General features: G+C 37.1%; 1 protein-coding gene across 2 annotated transcripts in view; it reads right to left on the bottom strand.

Moving 5' to 3' along the window:
* Positions 1-572: 572 nt before the first annotated feature.
* Positions 573-14,929, bottom strand: part of LOC134206433 (homeobox protein B-H2-like) — an 81,069-nt gene continuing 66,712 nt past the window's right edge. Inside the window, exons 2-4 of one of the 2 annotated variants that reach the window (XM_062682157.1) lie at positions 14,595-14,773; positions 14,215-14,372; positions 2,425-2,563 (exon numbers count right to left, since the gene is read on the bottom strand). In XM_062682157.1, coding sequence (XP_062538141.1) covers positions 14,229-14,372; positions 14,595-14,773 — 323 coding nt within the window. In that variant the 3' untranslated portion in view covers positions 2,425-2,563; positions 14,215-14,228. Of the gene's footprint in view, positions 2,564-14,214; positions 14,373-14,594; positions 14,774-14,929 lie in introns of both variants that reach the window. The other variant, XM_062682153.1, reaches the window with a different exon arrangement.

The following is a 14,929-nucleotide window of genomic DNA, read 5'->3' as shown; positions in this document are numbered from 1 at the left end:
TTCAATTAAGTTTCAAACCAACTCACTTTAGGTAAAGAAACTGTATTGCCTTCGCTGATTCAATCACAGTTGTATCTAAGTTAACTTTTCTACGGTATTGCTGAGCGACTGGAATGCCAAATTACAAGAGAAATTTTAGTTACAAGATAAAGATTGTCGCTTCAGTTCCCCTTTGTTCTGATGTCCGAAACATGTTGGATACCGAACTGCCGAATTGTATGTATTTTTCCTTCCTTGACATTTATTAGCGCCCTATTCTCGCCCGCAAAAGATGTTCCGAACATCGACAATCTTTAGCTTGTAACTAAAATATCTTTTCAAAATACCCATATACCTACTTATTCATGTCAAATAAAGTTACACTATGAATTGAATTTAACAGATGTCCTGTCCGAGCTGTCTGGCAACCAAGTAGATCGTGGATGCAAAACCTTTAATTTATTGAAGACGCCGAATTGAACTATGCAAGCTTTAAGGACCTCCTCATGTAGGACCGGTTTGTAATAAAATGCTTGAAAAATGGAGTTTCAAGGGATTTCTCAATTTTCGTATCTTTGATGTACACAGTAGAGTATGATTTAGAGATTTATATTTTTTCATCTGATTTGTGATTTCTCACTTGTTTTCGATTCATACTTATTACACATGTTTACTCAGCTTAGATCATATCATAAAGCATTTCATGTACATAGTTTTGTTCAATTTGATTTTGTTAGAAATACTTTTGCCGTTTGATTGATCCAGATTACGCATCTTCTTTAGTACTCGCTCCAATGGAGCCATTTGGCTGTACTTAGCACAACGAAACTCCCGGAGAAGGAAAAAATTCAATAATGATAAAATATGTACAATTTTTCTTGTTTCATGAGTCCGCTTGTTTACTCGTACCCTTTAAACTCATTCCACTGCAACAACTGCTACTCTAGAAAGGGGGGAAAACTGGATGATATTTCATTTCACTTCTCACACTGTTGCACGACTTTCGTCTTTTTGCCAGTTCGCCGCTGCCGTCTCCCGTAATCACAGTTAATTAAGCTACCCACTTTTACGCGCTCTTTTAATAACGCTATATAGGGAACATTATTTTACATTTCATTTTTCAATTAATACTCGTTTTGGTTACCAACGGCAGCGGCTTCTGTGGCCAGCGACACGAACGAGGGTATGGTTCCTGCTCCTGCCATGTTGTTCAACCTTAAAACGAGTTGCTGAGGGGCAATCTTGGAAGATGTTTTACGTTTATCTGATAATAAATAAAATGTCATGATTGAGCAAGAATTTGGAGTTTATAAAAAACAATCCAATAAACTGTTGAGACTTGCAATTTTCAAATTTAAATGGAAATATTTTAATTTTCAAGGTGCAATCATAAAATATTTTTCGACCCCTCGTTTTAAGGTTGAGAAAACCACTTGAGCTTTTAATCCAATTCATTAGCGTTTATTTACAACAATTGCTTTCTTGGGGATCGTTAATTAAATCAAGTATCGCCACTCACAACTGATTATTATTGCATTCTTGCTTTTCTAGGAACGTTTTCTTGGTGCCCCATCAAAATTTATTTATATCCAAACGCTTGTGCGAGTTTTAGGTTAGCAGTCGTTCAAACGTATGCACATGACATTGTATCTGATGTATTGCAGTAAACTCGAATAAAGAAGAACGATTCAAGCTTTGTTCGATGATCGGATGCTATTTACAGTAACATAGAATATGGAACTATCAGGTATAACTAATTTCATTGATCAATATGCTTAGTCTCTCGATGTTCACTTTTTCGTGTTTATTTGCTATAATGTACACATAAATTACAAGAATCTTACTGCGAGCGATAAGAAACTAACGTATCTATACGATTCGACCTGGATTAAGCGACTTATCCTACTAAATTACACAGGATACTGAGACCGGAGGAACATCCTCGAATCGAATAAATTATCTAATTGGTATATAAAAAGACAAAAATTCTCTTTCTTTAAAACAACATTTAAACAATAGGATTAAACTATCAACACTGGGCAAATTTTCGTCACCACTCGCTCAGTATGTCTCGCTTTCACACTTCAGTCATTCACAGCTTTAGGAATTTACAACAGTTTTGTAGTTAACTTCACACGTAAGTAAATCTGAAACTGGCAGCACTGCACCGCATGCTGGCACTGACACACGCATTTCACTGGGAGGGATTTCAAGTCTTATCGGAGGCAATCGATTGCAGCAGTCGGCCGTACGTGGTGAGATTGATTAGCGTTTTGGTGGCGGCCTGCTGCTCGGCCGGCGTTGCCGGGCACGGCCCGATAACGGCACTGATCGAAGCCGGCGGCGGGCGATGCCCACCAACGTTGCCACCGCCACCGGCGAAGACCGGTGGCTCCGGCGGATATTATTTGTGCGGACTGCCACCGTCGTCGTGCATTATCTTCTTCTTGAGGATGTTCATGTCGTTTACGTTTTCGAGGAACGATTTGTGCGCGGACAGGACCTTGACCGTTTCGACGTCCTTCTTCAGCTCCTCCATGTCCCGCTTGAGCTTTGCCCGGCGGTTCTGGAACCAGGTTATTACCTGCGGAAAGGGAACGGAAGAGAAGGGGAAACAAATGAATAAAGAGTATGTGGTGTGAGGAGAGATTGATTGTTTTATTCAACATCGAATGAGTTCGTATTTTTCTATCAATGAAAAATTTGTTTTTCATTATTAAAGAACTAAGCAATGTTTTATCTGATCCTACAATTAAAATTCAAAAGCTCATTATTTTTGCTAAATTCTTCAATACTGACTTCAATACTTTATATTTGCCACTCTTAGCGGTATAAACATCAAAATAACTAAGAAAGGTTATTACTATGTGAAGAGCAGCCAGCCTCTATAATAATTGAAATGAAATGGGTAAGAAGAGTGGGTCTGCCAACTTCCTGTTGATAATATTTCGTAAAAAAGGACAGACTATTCTTCTCACATATGTGTCTAGTCACGACACAAATAAAGGCTTGTTTTTTAGCAGTTGCAAGAATTTACTTTAGGAAAGAGATTCTCTTCATTCCTCGTCGAACATGCTTAAGTGTAACTGCGTACGAGTCTGCGTCCACACCTCTTTTGTCCACACCAGCCTTTCGAAGAACCGAACGAGCAAAAGAAATCTTGTTTCTTCAATGATTTGAAGAAGTGTCCATACATTTTCATGCATGATACAGTTAGGCTATTGGAATAGGAAAAGTATGTATTTAAAATGCATTCCTCTACTCTGCCGTCAAAATTTCAATTTTTCAAAATTTGAATTGAGTGTGTCGTGCATAATACAAGTAAAACTTCTTTATGAACAATACCTTTTTCCCATTTTAAAACTTTTTCTGGACTTTATTAAAGTGATTTTTCTTAAAATTAGAGTTCACTTCTAATCATTTTCCACTGATTCATTTGAAGTATTTCACTTATTTAAAAAAAATACTTGGCCATCCTACCCCAGATCGGGGATTTGTTGGCCGATTTTTCCGCCGTATTTGTTTGTTCTTGGTAAACATATTACCAAAGTCGGTGATATTTTCTAAGAATGTGGAACTTCAAAGCATCAATATCGTACTCAAATTTATACCCTGGCTGTCTTCATGGGACTCAGATAAAAACTCAACACAGAGATGAGAGTCTCAACGAGCGATTCCAAGCAACAGCATCAAAATTTAAGAAAATTTTTATTGAGTTGAAACTTTGCACAGTTTTTTAATTTCATCTAAATCGTCATTTTTCGATATCAAATCTTCATATTGAGTCACGACTAACTTTTCAAAAGGGTGTATGTGAAAATGGTTCAAAAATATTTAAAAAGCTGCACAGCAAAAACGGAATGTTCGATTGTTATGATTTTTTCAGCAAAGTTAGACAACTAAATGGTGATTCTTAAGAAAATGTGCACAGTAAAAAAAATTTTTTTGCCTTTAAAAATATCATTTTTGTCACAAAAACTCAAATATCTCAAAACCCTATCTTTTTCGAACGTAATTTTTTTTAGGGAAAACGGTCCATTATATTAGCTATCTACCATAAAAATTTGGTGATGGTAAACTAATAAACAAAAAGTTATGACATTTCAAACATTTCACAATTTTCACATATAGTAAACAAAAATAAATTTCCGTGTATTTTTTTCAAGAATCGCAGTTTGATGCTGATTTTATTGTTAAGGGCCTTGCGTGAGTTAAACAAGTTGTTTGTATGATATTCCATATTTATGTATTCATCGATATTATGTATATTATATGTATAAATATTATATGTATAAATAAATAAAATGAATTAATATTATCCTAAGTATTAAATTAAATGTGGCAGTTACACAATGTTGTTATAGAAACTCTAAGAGTTTTGGGTTTGAATTTTGGTATGGGTTATGATATCATGAAAACAGTTTATTAATACTTATTTTTTATTTATTTTTATTCAAATTTTTTAAAATATCGAACACTTTTGAATTATTATCAGCACAGTTTGAGTATAGTTTTGCTTTAATTTTATTTTCCGACAATGGAATGAAACAGTAAAATTTTTGGGTTCCTTGGATCGTTTTCGCGTTATTAAATTGCTCGCTGAGCTCCGAAGCCTTCATTTCGTACTCTTCAGTAGTAGTAAAACAAAATGATAATTTGGTTAAATCTTTTTCTTTTCTACGATTTGCCCAATCAAAAAGTTCTTTCGCAGTTTTAATTGGATGCTCACGTTCTTTGGCTAAACTTGCTCTTGTGGCCATGCGCTTTATTGTTCCTCCAATAGCATCACAAGGCCCTTTGCCATGTGATGTAGCAAAAAAATGCCATTCTGCATCAATTCCGTACATTGATTTAAATTGACAAAGGCTCGAAAAATTCTTACGATTTTTGTACTGCGACGCTGCTCCATCAGACATGAAATATATCTTTTTGACTTCTTTATCCTTATCAACGCGTAAAAAGTAATCATTTTTTCAATGAACAAGTTTACGGATACTGAATCGTGTCTTAAATCTTCGGAAATTATAATAAAACTTAAGTGTTCAATTTGCATACTTCCATTAAAATAAATAACGAATGGATGAATTGTAGCTTGTTGTACGTTCCAGTGATGGGACTGCTTTTCATCTTGCAATACAAAGCTGTAATTTTCAGAAAAATCACAAATGACTAAAAATTCACCATTTTGTAATGTATTTTTCGTATTTTTTAAAAAGCTGGATTGTTCTGTTTTAATGAAATCGTGAGGGATTAAACTTTCTAATTTCAAGCAAAAATATGACACAAACTCATCTACAGGTTTTACAATAGTTTCTATGTCACACCTATCCGTGGTCACCCATTGCTCAAATGATAACTGATCAATATATTTTTCTTCAAACTCAGCGAATAAAGTATTTTCCAATGATGAAGAATCTGGACAATCCGAACAAGATCGTAGATAGCAATTTGATGTTGTATTTTCACACAAAGACTACCAGTTAACATTTTAATATCCTTTGTTAAATTGATTCTTTTCAAACTATGTAAAATAAGATTAATATTCTCATGGGTTGTGCACACACACACATTATGTGTTCCTGAATTGGAAAGAAGCTTACATTGCCTTGGCCGAAGGCTTGCAAATGAGGAAAAACCTATTTTAATATTATCGTGAATTTCCTTGAAGCGTGTGTACGCTTCTTTCAAAGTCGTCATCATTAATCGTTTTTGGATTGCTTGACGCTTTCCATCTTTTTACTGATACATAATCTTTTGACCAGGCATAGCTCGACTTACTTCATCATCTTCAAAATATTGAACTACTATTTCTTTTGTCTCATCTGTTAATGCAGTACTAGACCTAGTATTTTTGGTTGAAAGACAGTTATTCTTCAATTGTTTTGCCTCTTTTACTGTATTTCTATTGGTTTTGAACTCATCAATGGCATCCTGAATAGACCACGAACTTGGCAGCATCGACAAAATCAATAATTTTTCTTTCCTTGTCGTAGCTGCATTCGAGAACCTTTCCTTCATATTTATAATTACCTCATCGTAGTCTGTATTTTCCACATCATCAGGTCCTAATTTGAAGAGGTTTCTTCGTACAGCTTCGTTTATTTCACGGTATTTTTCCTCCGGGTAATAAACGTAGTCCATCTTACTCCATTTAATCGGAGTCACTTTTATCCCAGCTATGCCCTCGTTAAAGCGTTCGATGTTGACCTTTTGGATACACTCATCTTCCGATTGATTTGTTGAAACAGATTTCGCTGATGGTACGGTGGCAAGGCTCTCAGCACTTAATACTTCTGGTAATTCCTCAGTTGTTGTCGATACATCTGGCAATTCCTCAGTTGCTGTCGTTTTCGAACTTCCTGCGCTCTGCTCAACCGATGATATACAGATTGCTCTTTTGTCAACGTTTAGACGGCAGGACGTGCAAATGCGTAAATTTGTATCCAATGTGGACATTGGAGCATAACCAGTCGCTTTCAGTTTATCTATGGTGCTTTCGGTGAGATTTCGTAACTCTTTTGAACACTTTTTTCCATCAAACGGCCTACAACAGTTGAGAAAGCGGCTACTCATGTTGTTCGTAATATTTCAATAAACAAAATCACTTTTAAGTTTTTACTGACTAGTTTGGTGTCATTTGCTTGACTGAAGAAAAAAATACTATAAGATCTTTAACAACCTTAGTAGTAGTAATTTTTTTGCTTTTTCGTGAGCATTGTCATGGTATGTACCTATCATGCATTTGTTGTTGTTGAAGATACCCGTTTCCTCCCGATCATAAAGTCTATTTTCTAAGAGGTATATTTTTTGCAGGTAAACTATAGACGTACACGTGTATATAAATCTTTGATTTTGCAGCTTTTGTCTTAAAAATAACATTTCTGATATGTTTCTATCAACGTTATTATCAACAGGTTTCAACACTATTAAAAGAATTTTTCGCCAGTCACGTGCAATGAAAATTATGACACTATCAATACTTTTGATCACAACACTGGATCGTGTCTAAGTTTCTTATAGATGCTATGAATAATTAAATCAAAATATCATGAAAACAACTTGTTTAAATCACGTCCCTTAACAATAAAATCTGCATCAAACTGCAATTCTCGAAATAGCTTACACAGAAAAAAATTTTTTTTACTAAATGTGAAAATTGTGAAATGTTTGAAATGTCATAACTTTTTTGTTTATTAGTTTACCATCACCAAATTTTTATGGTAGATAGCTAATATAATGGACCGTTTTTATTATAGTTTTTATTTTAAATTACGTTCGAAAAAAGATAGGGTTTTGAGATATTTGAGTTTTTGTGACAAAAATGATATTTTTAAAGGCAAAAAAATTTTTTTTTTTACTGTGCACATTTTCTTAAGAATCACCATTTAGTTGTCTAACTTTGCTGAAAAAATCATAACAATCGAACATTCCGTTTTTGCTGTGCAGCTTTTTAAATATTTTTGAACCATTTTCACATACACCCTTTTGAAAAGTTAGTCGTGACTCAATATGAAGATTTGATATCGAAAAATGACGATTTAGATGAAATTGAAAAACTGTGCAGAGTTTCAAATATTTTCGAAATGGTCGCTCAGGATCGACTGACATGCCCCCGTGGAATGCCTCAACAGCACTTAATTGAATATGAAAGCCTCAAAGCAATCACATTTTGTTAAAATTCATACTTCGACCGCTATCATGGGACTCGGATAAGTGCTCATACCAATATGAACGCGTCAATTATTCTACACTGTAGTAGCCCTCATGAGATTCAGAACGACTCAGAGTAATCATATTGTACTTATGTTTACGCTTCGGCTACCCTCATGGGAGCCAGGTAAGTACTCGATCCATTATGAGCGCCACAGAGAAACTCATATCTATAGCTTTGCAGCCCACATAAGACTTAAATAAGTGCTCACTCGAATATAAGAGCCTCATATTGAGTTTAAATTTATATTACGGTCACTATCATGGGACTCAATTCAATATGAACGCGCCAGGTATTTAGCAATGCGGTCGTCCTCATGGGTTTCAAATTAACACTTAATCAACTATGGTTACATCAGAGTGGAACAGTGGTCCGAATCAGATATTGTTGTAACTTTTTAAAAAATATCTGGAAAGACCCTCAAGAGTTCTTTCGAAAATTCCTACAAGAAATCCTCAAGGATTTTTCCAGGAAGTCCTTCAGAGTTGCTTAAAAAAAATAACAATTAATTTCTCCGAAGATTCGTTTAGGAATTTGTTCGTAAAGTCATATGAAAATTTAGTAGGAATTCCACCGGAAACTGCTCTAGGAATTCGTTCCAAAGTTTCTCTAAGGACTCCACAGGAAATTCCCTTCAGGTTTCCTCCAGGAATTCATCCATCCTGCAATTCCTCTAAGAATTCCTCCCGAAGTTCTTCGCGGAATTTTTCCCGGAATACTTTCGATAGCATTTTCTCCGTGGTTACTTCGGAAATTCCCTCCGGGACTCCTCTGAAAGTTTCTCCCGGAACTCCTCCGGATATTTTCCCTTTAGTTCCTCCGAAAGTTTCCCCAGGAAATGCATATTAAATTGCTTCAAGAGTCCCACAGGAAGCTGCTCAGGCCTATCTTCCGCAGTATTTTCCCCCGTAGCTCCTCCGGAAATTCTTCCCTCAGATACTCCGGAAATTACCCACGAAGTTTCTCCAAAATTTCCCCATGAGTTGCTCCAGGAATTGCCTCCATAGAAAACTGCACACGATTTTTTTCTGAAAATTTAACCCGGAATTCTTCCGAAATTTTCCGGAAATTCTCTACTAAACTTCCTCCGGAAATTTCCAAAAGAATTTCACAAAAAAAATGTGTGTGTAATGAATTTATAGGTCTTTGAATTCTCGTTTGACAGTGAGTAATATGCATAATATCCATTGCCGTTATCTATCTTATCGATCTTACGTCGTGCGGTACTCGCCAAACGCATTCGCGCCAACGTGGCATAAATTGAATTGAGCGTCAGTAGGCCATGACTTAAAACATGTTTGCAAAGGAACCAGTTTTCCCCTGATTACTTAGTTACGGACGACACTTAAGTACTATTTTGTCCCTGTCAATGGATCAATCAAGGCACTCACAGCATCAAAACAACGGCGTCACTGTATACGCATATTTCTATTCGTGTGTGTTTGACAGAACATGTCTACGGTGGCGCGATCTGCTCATTTCATAACGGCAGTTTTTTCTTATTGGTTGGTCCATTACCTAACGTATTCGACTGGTCCTTTTCCGAAGGCACGAGGCCACACAAATTGGATCAAGAGTTCCACTAGAAACTGCCTTAAGAAATCCTTCCAAAATTCCTCCAAGTATTCCTTCGGAAATTTCCTGAATTTCGTTTGAAAATTTGTGCCAGATTTCCTCCGATTTTTTATAAATACTACCCAAAACTCCACGAATTAAACTGGAGATTCTTTTGGACAATTTCTCGGGAATTTTAACCAGGAATGCCACCAAATAATTTTCTAGGAATTCTGCCCTAAATTTATCCCTTATGAATTACCCAAGAATTCCCGGATATTCTCCTATTACTCCATCTGAAAGTCCTCAATAAATCGGATAAGCATACCTCCATTAATTCCTTTGAAGATTTCCCAAACATTTCCGGGAATTCCTCTGATTACTCCGTATAAAATTCCCACAGTATTTCGTCCGTAAATTTTGTCAGAAATTGTTTTCGAAATTATCTCGCGAATTACTCCAGTACTTTTCTAAAAATTTCAGGAGGAGTTCCCAGGGAGTTTCACCAGGAGGTCCCTAGGGATTTTTTCTATGAATTCCTCTTAAATTTCACTAGAAATCCCCGCTGGTACTCCGTTGCGTATTGGTCCAGAAATACTCCTTAAAAACATTCAGAATAAAGTCACAAATTTTTTCTTGAAAAATTCTTTGGACATTTTTCAAGCAGGTCAACCAGTGAGAACCTTCGAAAGAGTTCTTTTTGTAGAAATTTGCGAATCAATTCTCGGAAAACACGGTGGAATTCACTTGTCATAAGACGAGTTTAGCAGTGGCGTCGCGTAACCTCACTTTTTACCTGTGCAATGACACTAAAAATGAAAATTTGGATATTTCCACGGCCCAAATGGAAAATAAAATTATCAGAGTCGTTTAAACTAATCGAAATCTAGTTATTCTATACATTTTTGCACGAAAATTCCTTAAATTTAAGTCCAGTGCATAGGTAGATTGAGGTTAGGGAAACGCCACTGGAGTTTAGTACTATTCCATTTATATAATTCCACCACGTTGTAATCCTACCAGATATGTTCGTCTTCAGTGTTTTGTACTTGACTCGAGTCAAATCTTGAGATCGAAATACGTGTAATGATTGCAACTTCCACAACGTTAAATGGAATAGTACTAAGCTCGTCTCATGACAGGTGAAAACATTCCACTTAAAGAGTTTAATAATTTTCATAAAACGGAGAAACTAATGGAAAAGAAATCGCGAAGGAAGTCTTGGATAAGTTGTGATTAAAAATTGTTGATGAGTTTGAAGGATTTACCGAAAGAACTCTCGACGGAGATCTCTTGAAGTTCTTCTTAAAAAAATAGTAAACGAGTTGCCAAATGAATTCCTGGAGAATTTCGAATAGAAATTCTAGAAGTATTTTTTTCTGATTTGAGACAAAACATATTTAACGAATTTAACGTTCGCGAAGGCGATCTCAGAGCATTTTTTTTGGATTCCCGAAGAAAAATTCCTGTATTTTCCGGAAAATTAGATTAAATATCACAAATGTTCAATGTTCCATATGAGTTATCATAGGAGCTTGCTTAAATATATGTATGCATGACCTACAGGAACCCAATCCTGATAATATCCAGAAATTTGAACGAAATCTATAAACAACTGCCGCAGTAGTCCTTCATAGCCATCGGCGTAGTTTAAAAAAAGGTGGCGGCGTAGACATTTTTCATTCGATGGCGCGCCGACTCATTTTTGACTGCGGCCGCGGCGTGGAAAAGTTACCGGCGGCAGCGCACTGGTCTACCTCAGAACAACCATAACGTACTCAAATGCATACTTTGTCTGCTGTCATGTGCTGTCATAGTTCATACTTCGGCAGCCTTCGCGGACTTAGATAAGCTTAAGGATGGGCCGTGAGGCCGGAAGTCCTCCATACCTCAGAAAGCCATTTAGGCTGAAAAATTTTCGGATGAGGGCCACTAGGCCGAATACATAATTTGACAGAACAAACCATTAAGCAAGAAGCCATCTGGCCTAAGTAGTTTGTCACTAGGTTGAGCCGGTCATGTGATCGGAAATGTATTTTAGCTGAACAGGTATTTTAGCCAAAAAAGCCGTTTGGCCAATCTGGTCATTTGGCCCAAAAAGTCACTTGGCCGGACAGGTCATTTGGTCGAACATGTCCTTTGGCCGAACAATAATGAATGTGAAGAGTGTGCAGTGAATAACTATCTATGAAAAGTGAGAAGCGAGAAAATCCTCATTTCTCTTACTTTTCACAGAGTGAAGTGAGAAGTAAGTAATCAAAAGTAGGACGTTTCACTTCTTTTTCCTACTTTGCTTTCATTATTGTTCGGCCAAACGGCATTTTAAAAAACAGAAACACCGTATGGTCTGTTCGGTCAAATAATATTTTCGGCCAAATGACATTTTTGGCCTTTTTGTGCCAAACGACCATTTCAGTCAAACGGCCATTTTCGGTCAAATGATCTGTTCGAACAAACGACTTTTTCGACCGAATGACATTTTCGGCCTAATGAACAGTTCGGTCGTAAGTCCCAGTTCGGCCGAATGGCATTTTTGACCAAACTTTCAATTCGGTAAAATAGAAATCGACTAGATGACTCTTGTCCTAACGTGTTGTTCTGGCCAAGTGGCACTCGACCAAATGACCCTTCTCCGGTTTGCACATTGCTTGCGACCTACCTTTCTTTGTTTTTTTTCCTTTATTGTAGTTTAGGAACCAAATGATTTTTTGCTGATTTTGATAAAGCTATTTGTACGAACTTCGTCGAAGTTATTAAATTTACAAAATTGAAAATATTTAATGGAATGAGACATATATTGCAAGTTAGAGCGAGTTCGGAATGCTTTTTAAAAGATACAAATGAACTCTTGGGCTATAGGAGAAGGTTAAAGAATTTTTCTTTCAAATCATTTATATACACACCCTATTCTTAACTCCGACTTTCATTACTCATTGGAAGTTTAAGTTATCGACTTTCGTCTTACTTTTACTATGTGTAAAACGATACTGACGACCAAAAACATGTGTTTTGGGAAAGAGAATATTAATAAGAAATGCAAAAACCGTCTAGCGTACTGGGAGGTGTGGTTTCGATTCCCATCGGTAGGCAGTGGATATTTTTGCATATTTTATAAATATTCTCCTCCTCAAAACACATGTTTCCGGTTCTCAGCAGCTTCATTACTCAGTCGCGTTTCAATCTAATTACTTGATTTTCTTTACATTACTAGAAATCTACAGATACTAACCATGATCGAAATAATGTAACTGTGGTAGAATACATCGGCTTGAATCGACGCACATCATTCCCATATGAATAGAAAGCCCTGGAAAGATGAAAGTTGGCACACGTATAGATCGTCACACTTATCACAAGCGTCTGGATAAGGTCCGGATAAAGCATTTCAACTTTTACACTTTTACACCGGATCGGTGCTAATGATGCATTTGAAGTGCAAAAAAAACATTCAGATTCAAATTCTAGAAGACCTCTTTTGATAGCCAAAGCTTTAATAAGAAAAACCATGAACCCCCTTATAAAAAGGAAATTGATTGTGGTTAATGTCAAAGGGTAAACAATGGAAACAGTTGGTGGAAAAAGAAACGATGATTGGCATACTTTGAAATGTTATTTTCAAATTTACAAATTAGGCTAACTGGAAAATCAATTTTCTTGGAATTATTCAAATGAGCACATCATGATATAGGGTAGAGAACCATTTGGGCAGCACCCCCTATTCCCGTCTGCAACGTTCATTACTCGAGTGCATTACAACCGAATTACTTGTTTTTTAGTACATGTTTAGTTTCTGTCGATATCTAGTGATGTACAAACAATCAAGCCATTTGGTTGGAACGCGGTCGAGTTATTAACGTTGCGGACGGGAATAGGGGGTGCTGCCCAAATGGTCCCGCTCCCTACATATGTGGGTTCGTTAGATGTTGTTTATGCATAACATAAATACATGTTCATGCAACAACATAAATAAATCAAAGAATTAAAAAAAAATAGTACTTCACTTGATAGATTTGCTTAAATTTTTTATTTCGAAATGAAATCTCATCTTATAAAATTGGAATAGTCAGAAAAATTGATAGGAATATAGGAAAAATCGAAATTTTCCACATTTTGATGAAACATCTAACATTTCGGCGAGTCAAAACGCCCTAGTGGGACTAACATACAATGCACTACGCTTCTCCACGCACGGTCCATACCAGAATGCTGATTCGCTGACGCGTGGTACTTTGTTCCCTCATGAGTTTTCCGGCAACGAAATATCACACTTTTTGAAATGTGAATATCATCAATATGATTAAGATTTTCCTAAATAATAATATGGCATCGGCTAGCTCTATTGTTTGACTGCTGTTTATGAGGTAAAAATACCCATGAAAAACGTTACAGCTAAGACATTAGAGCAGTTTTTGCTTAAGTAGGGCATATTGTCCTCCCTCCCCTACCGTGTGCAACAAGTACAATAGAAACACTATGCCCAGGATGTCGAGAAAGTTTCCAACCCGAAAACTTCCTAGACAGGACCGAGAATCGAACTCACCATCTCCGGATTGGAAATGCCTATGCCTTTGCTCGCATGGCTACTGAAGATCCCTTAGATTTTGAAAGGTACAAAACACTTTTTATGCTATCCAATCATCCAATTCGAATAAAAAAACTCAATTCGACAAGCATTTTTCTTTTCTTGTTGGACAGTTACTGTACTCGGAAGTTATAATATAAATGGTGTATCGATGCCGTATTAGTCACTAGCTAGATCAATCTGAGCTTCCCTAGAAGTGGCTTAATTCCATCTAAATTTTTGTGTTCAAGTATTTGCGTAGAGAAATTCAAACGCCGAAACAGTAAATCACATGGGCTGGTAATAGCGGTGACAATAACGGCACAAAACAACCACGCATCCCTTCACCGTGTCCCACTAGCAAACTAAATACACCCGCACAAAGAAACCAAATCAAAAATAAACCTACTTTTCCGTCAACATTCACGGCGAACCCGCCTCCCGGAAGCCAATGTTCTCGAGAAAGGTTTTGTGGGCCGAGAGCACCTCGACTGCGTTCACATCCTTCTTCAGTTCTTCCAGATCGCGCTTCTGTTTGGCACGTCGATTCTGGAACCAGGTTATCACCTATAGCCATAAAAAAAGAGGAAGGGAAAAAAGGGGAGAGAACGGATGAGAGGAAAATCAATCAAGATGTTTTACGAGTTGTTTGTGTCTGTGTTTGATCTGTGAACTCTCGGAGGGAGTGCGGTCGAAATGCGACTTTGTTCGATCGGAGATCCCACAAAACCTTTCAAGAGAAGGAGTTCGGAAAAACTAGAACAAATCGATAAGGGTGCGGGAACCTACCTGGGCATTGGACAAGCCGAGTGCCGCCGCGATCTCGTCCCGATCCGAGGGCGACAGGTATTTTTGGTACAGGAACCGCTTCTCCAGCTCGAAAATCTGGTGGTTGGTAAAGGCCGTCCGAGATTTCCTCTTCTTCTTTGGTTGGGGTCGGTTGGCAAATAGGTTCAAATGCGATTGCTCTGTAATTATACAAACAAATATAACCAATGAGGACGGTTGCTGGTACGGGAAGGAACAACTTGTTAATTGGCTTGCTAAAATAAAAGAACAAAGATGCCGCCGCCGCTTCTGGCAGCAATAGCGGCGGCAGCGGCTTCTTCACTGTTGTAAATTAA

The sequence above is a fragment of the Armigeres subalbatus genome, chromosome 1 (genome assembly GCF_024139115.2).
Source record: "Armigeres subalbatus isolate Guangzhou_Male chromosome 1, GZ_Asu_2, whole genome shotgun sequence".
Lineage (NCBI taxonomy): Eukaryota > Metazoa > Arthropoda > Insecta > Diptera > Culicidae > Armigeres > Armigeres subalbatus.
This window is presented reverse-complemented; position numbering and strand designations above follow the sequence as displayed.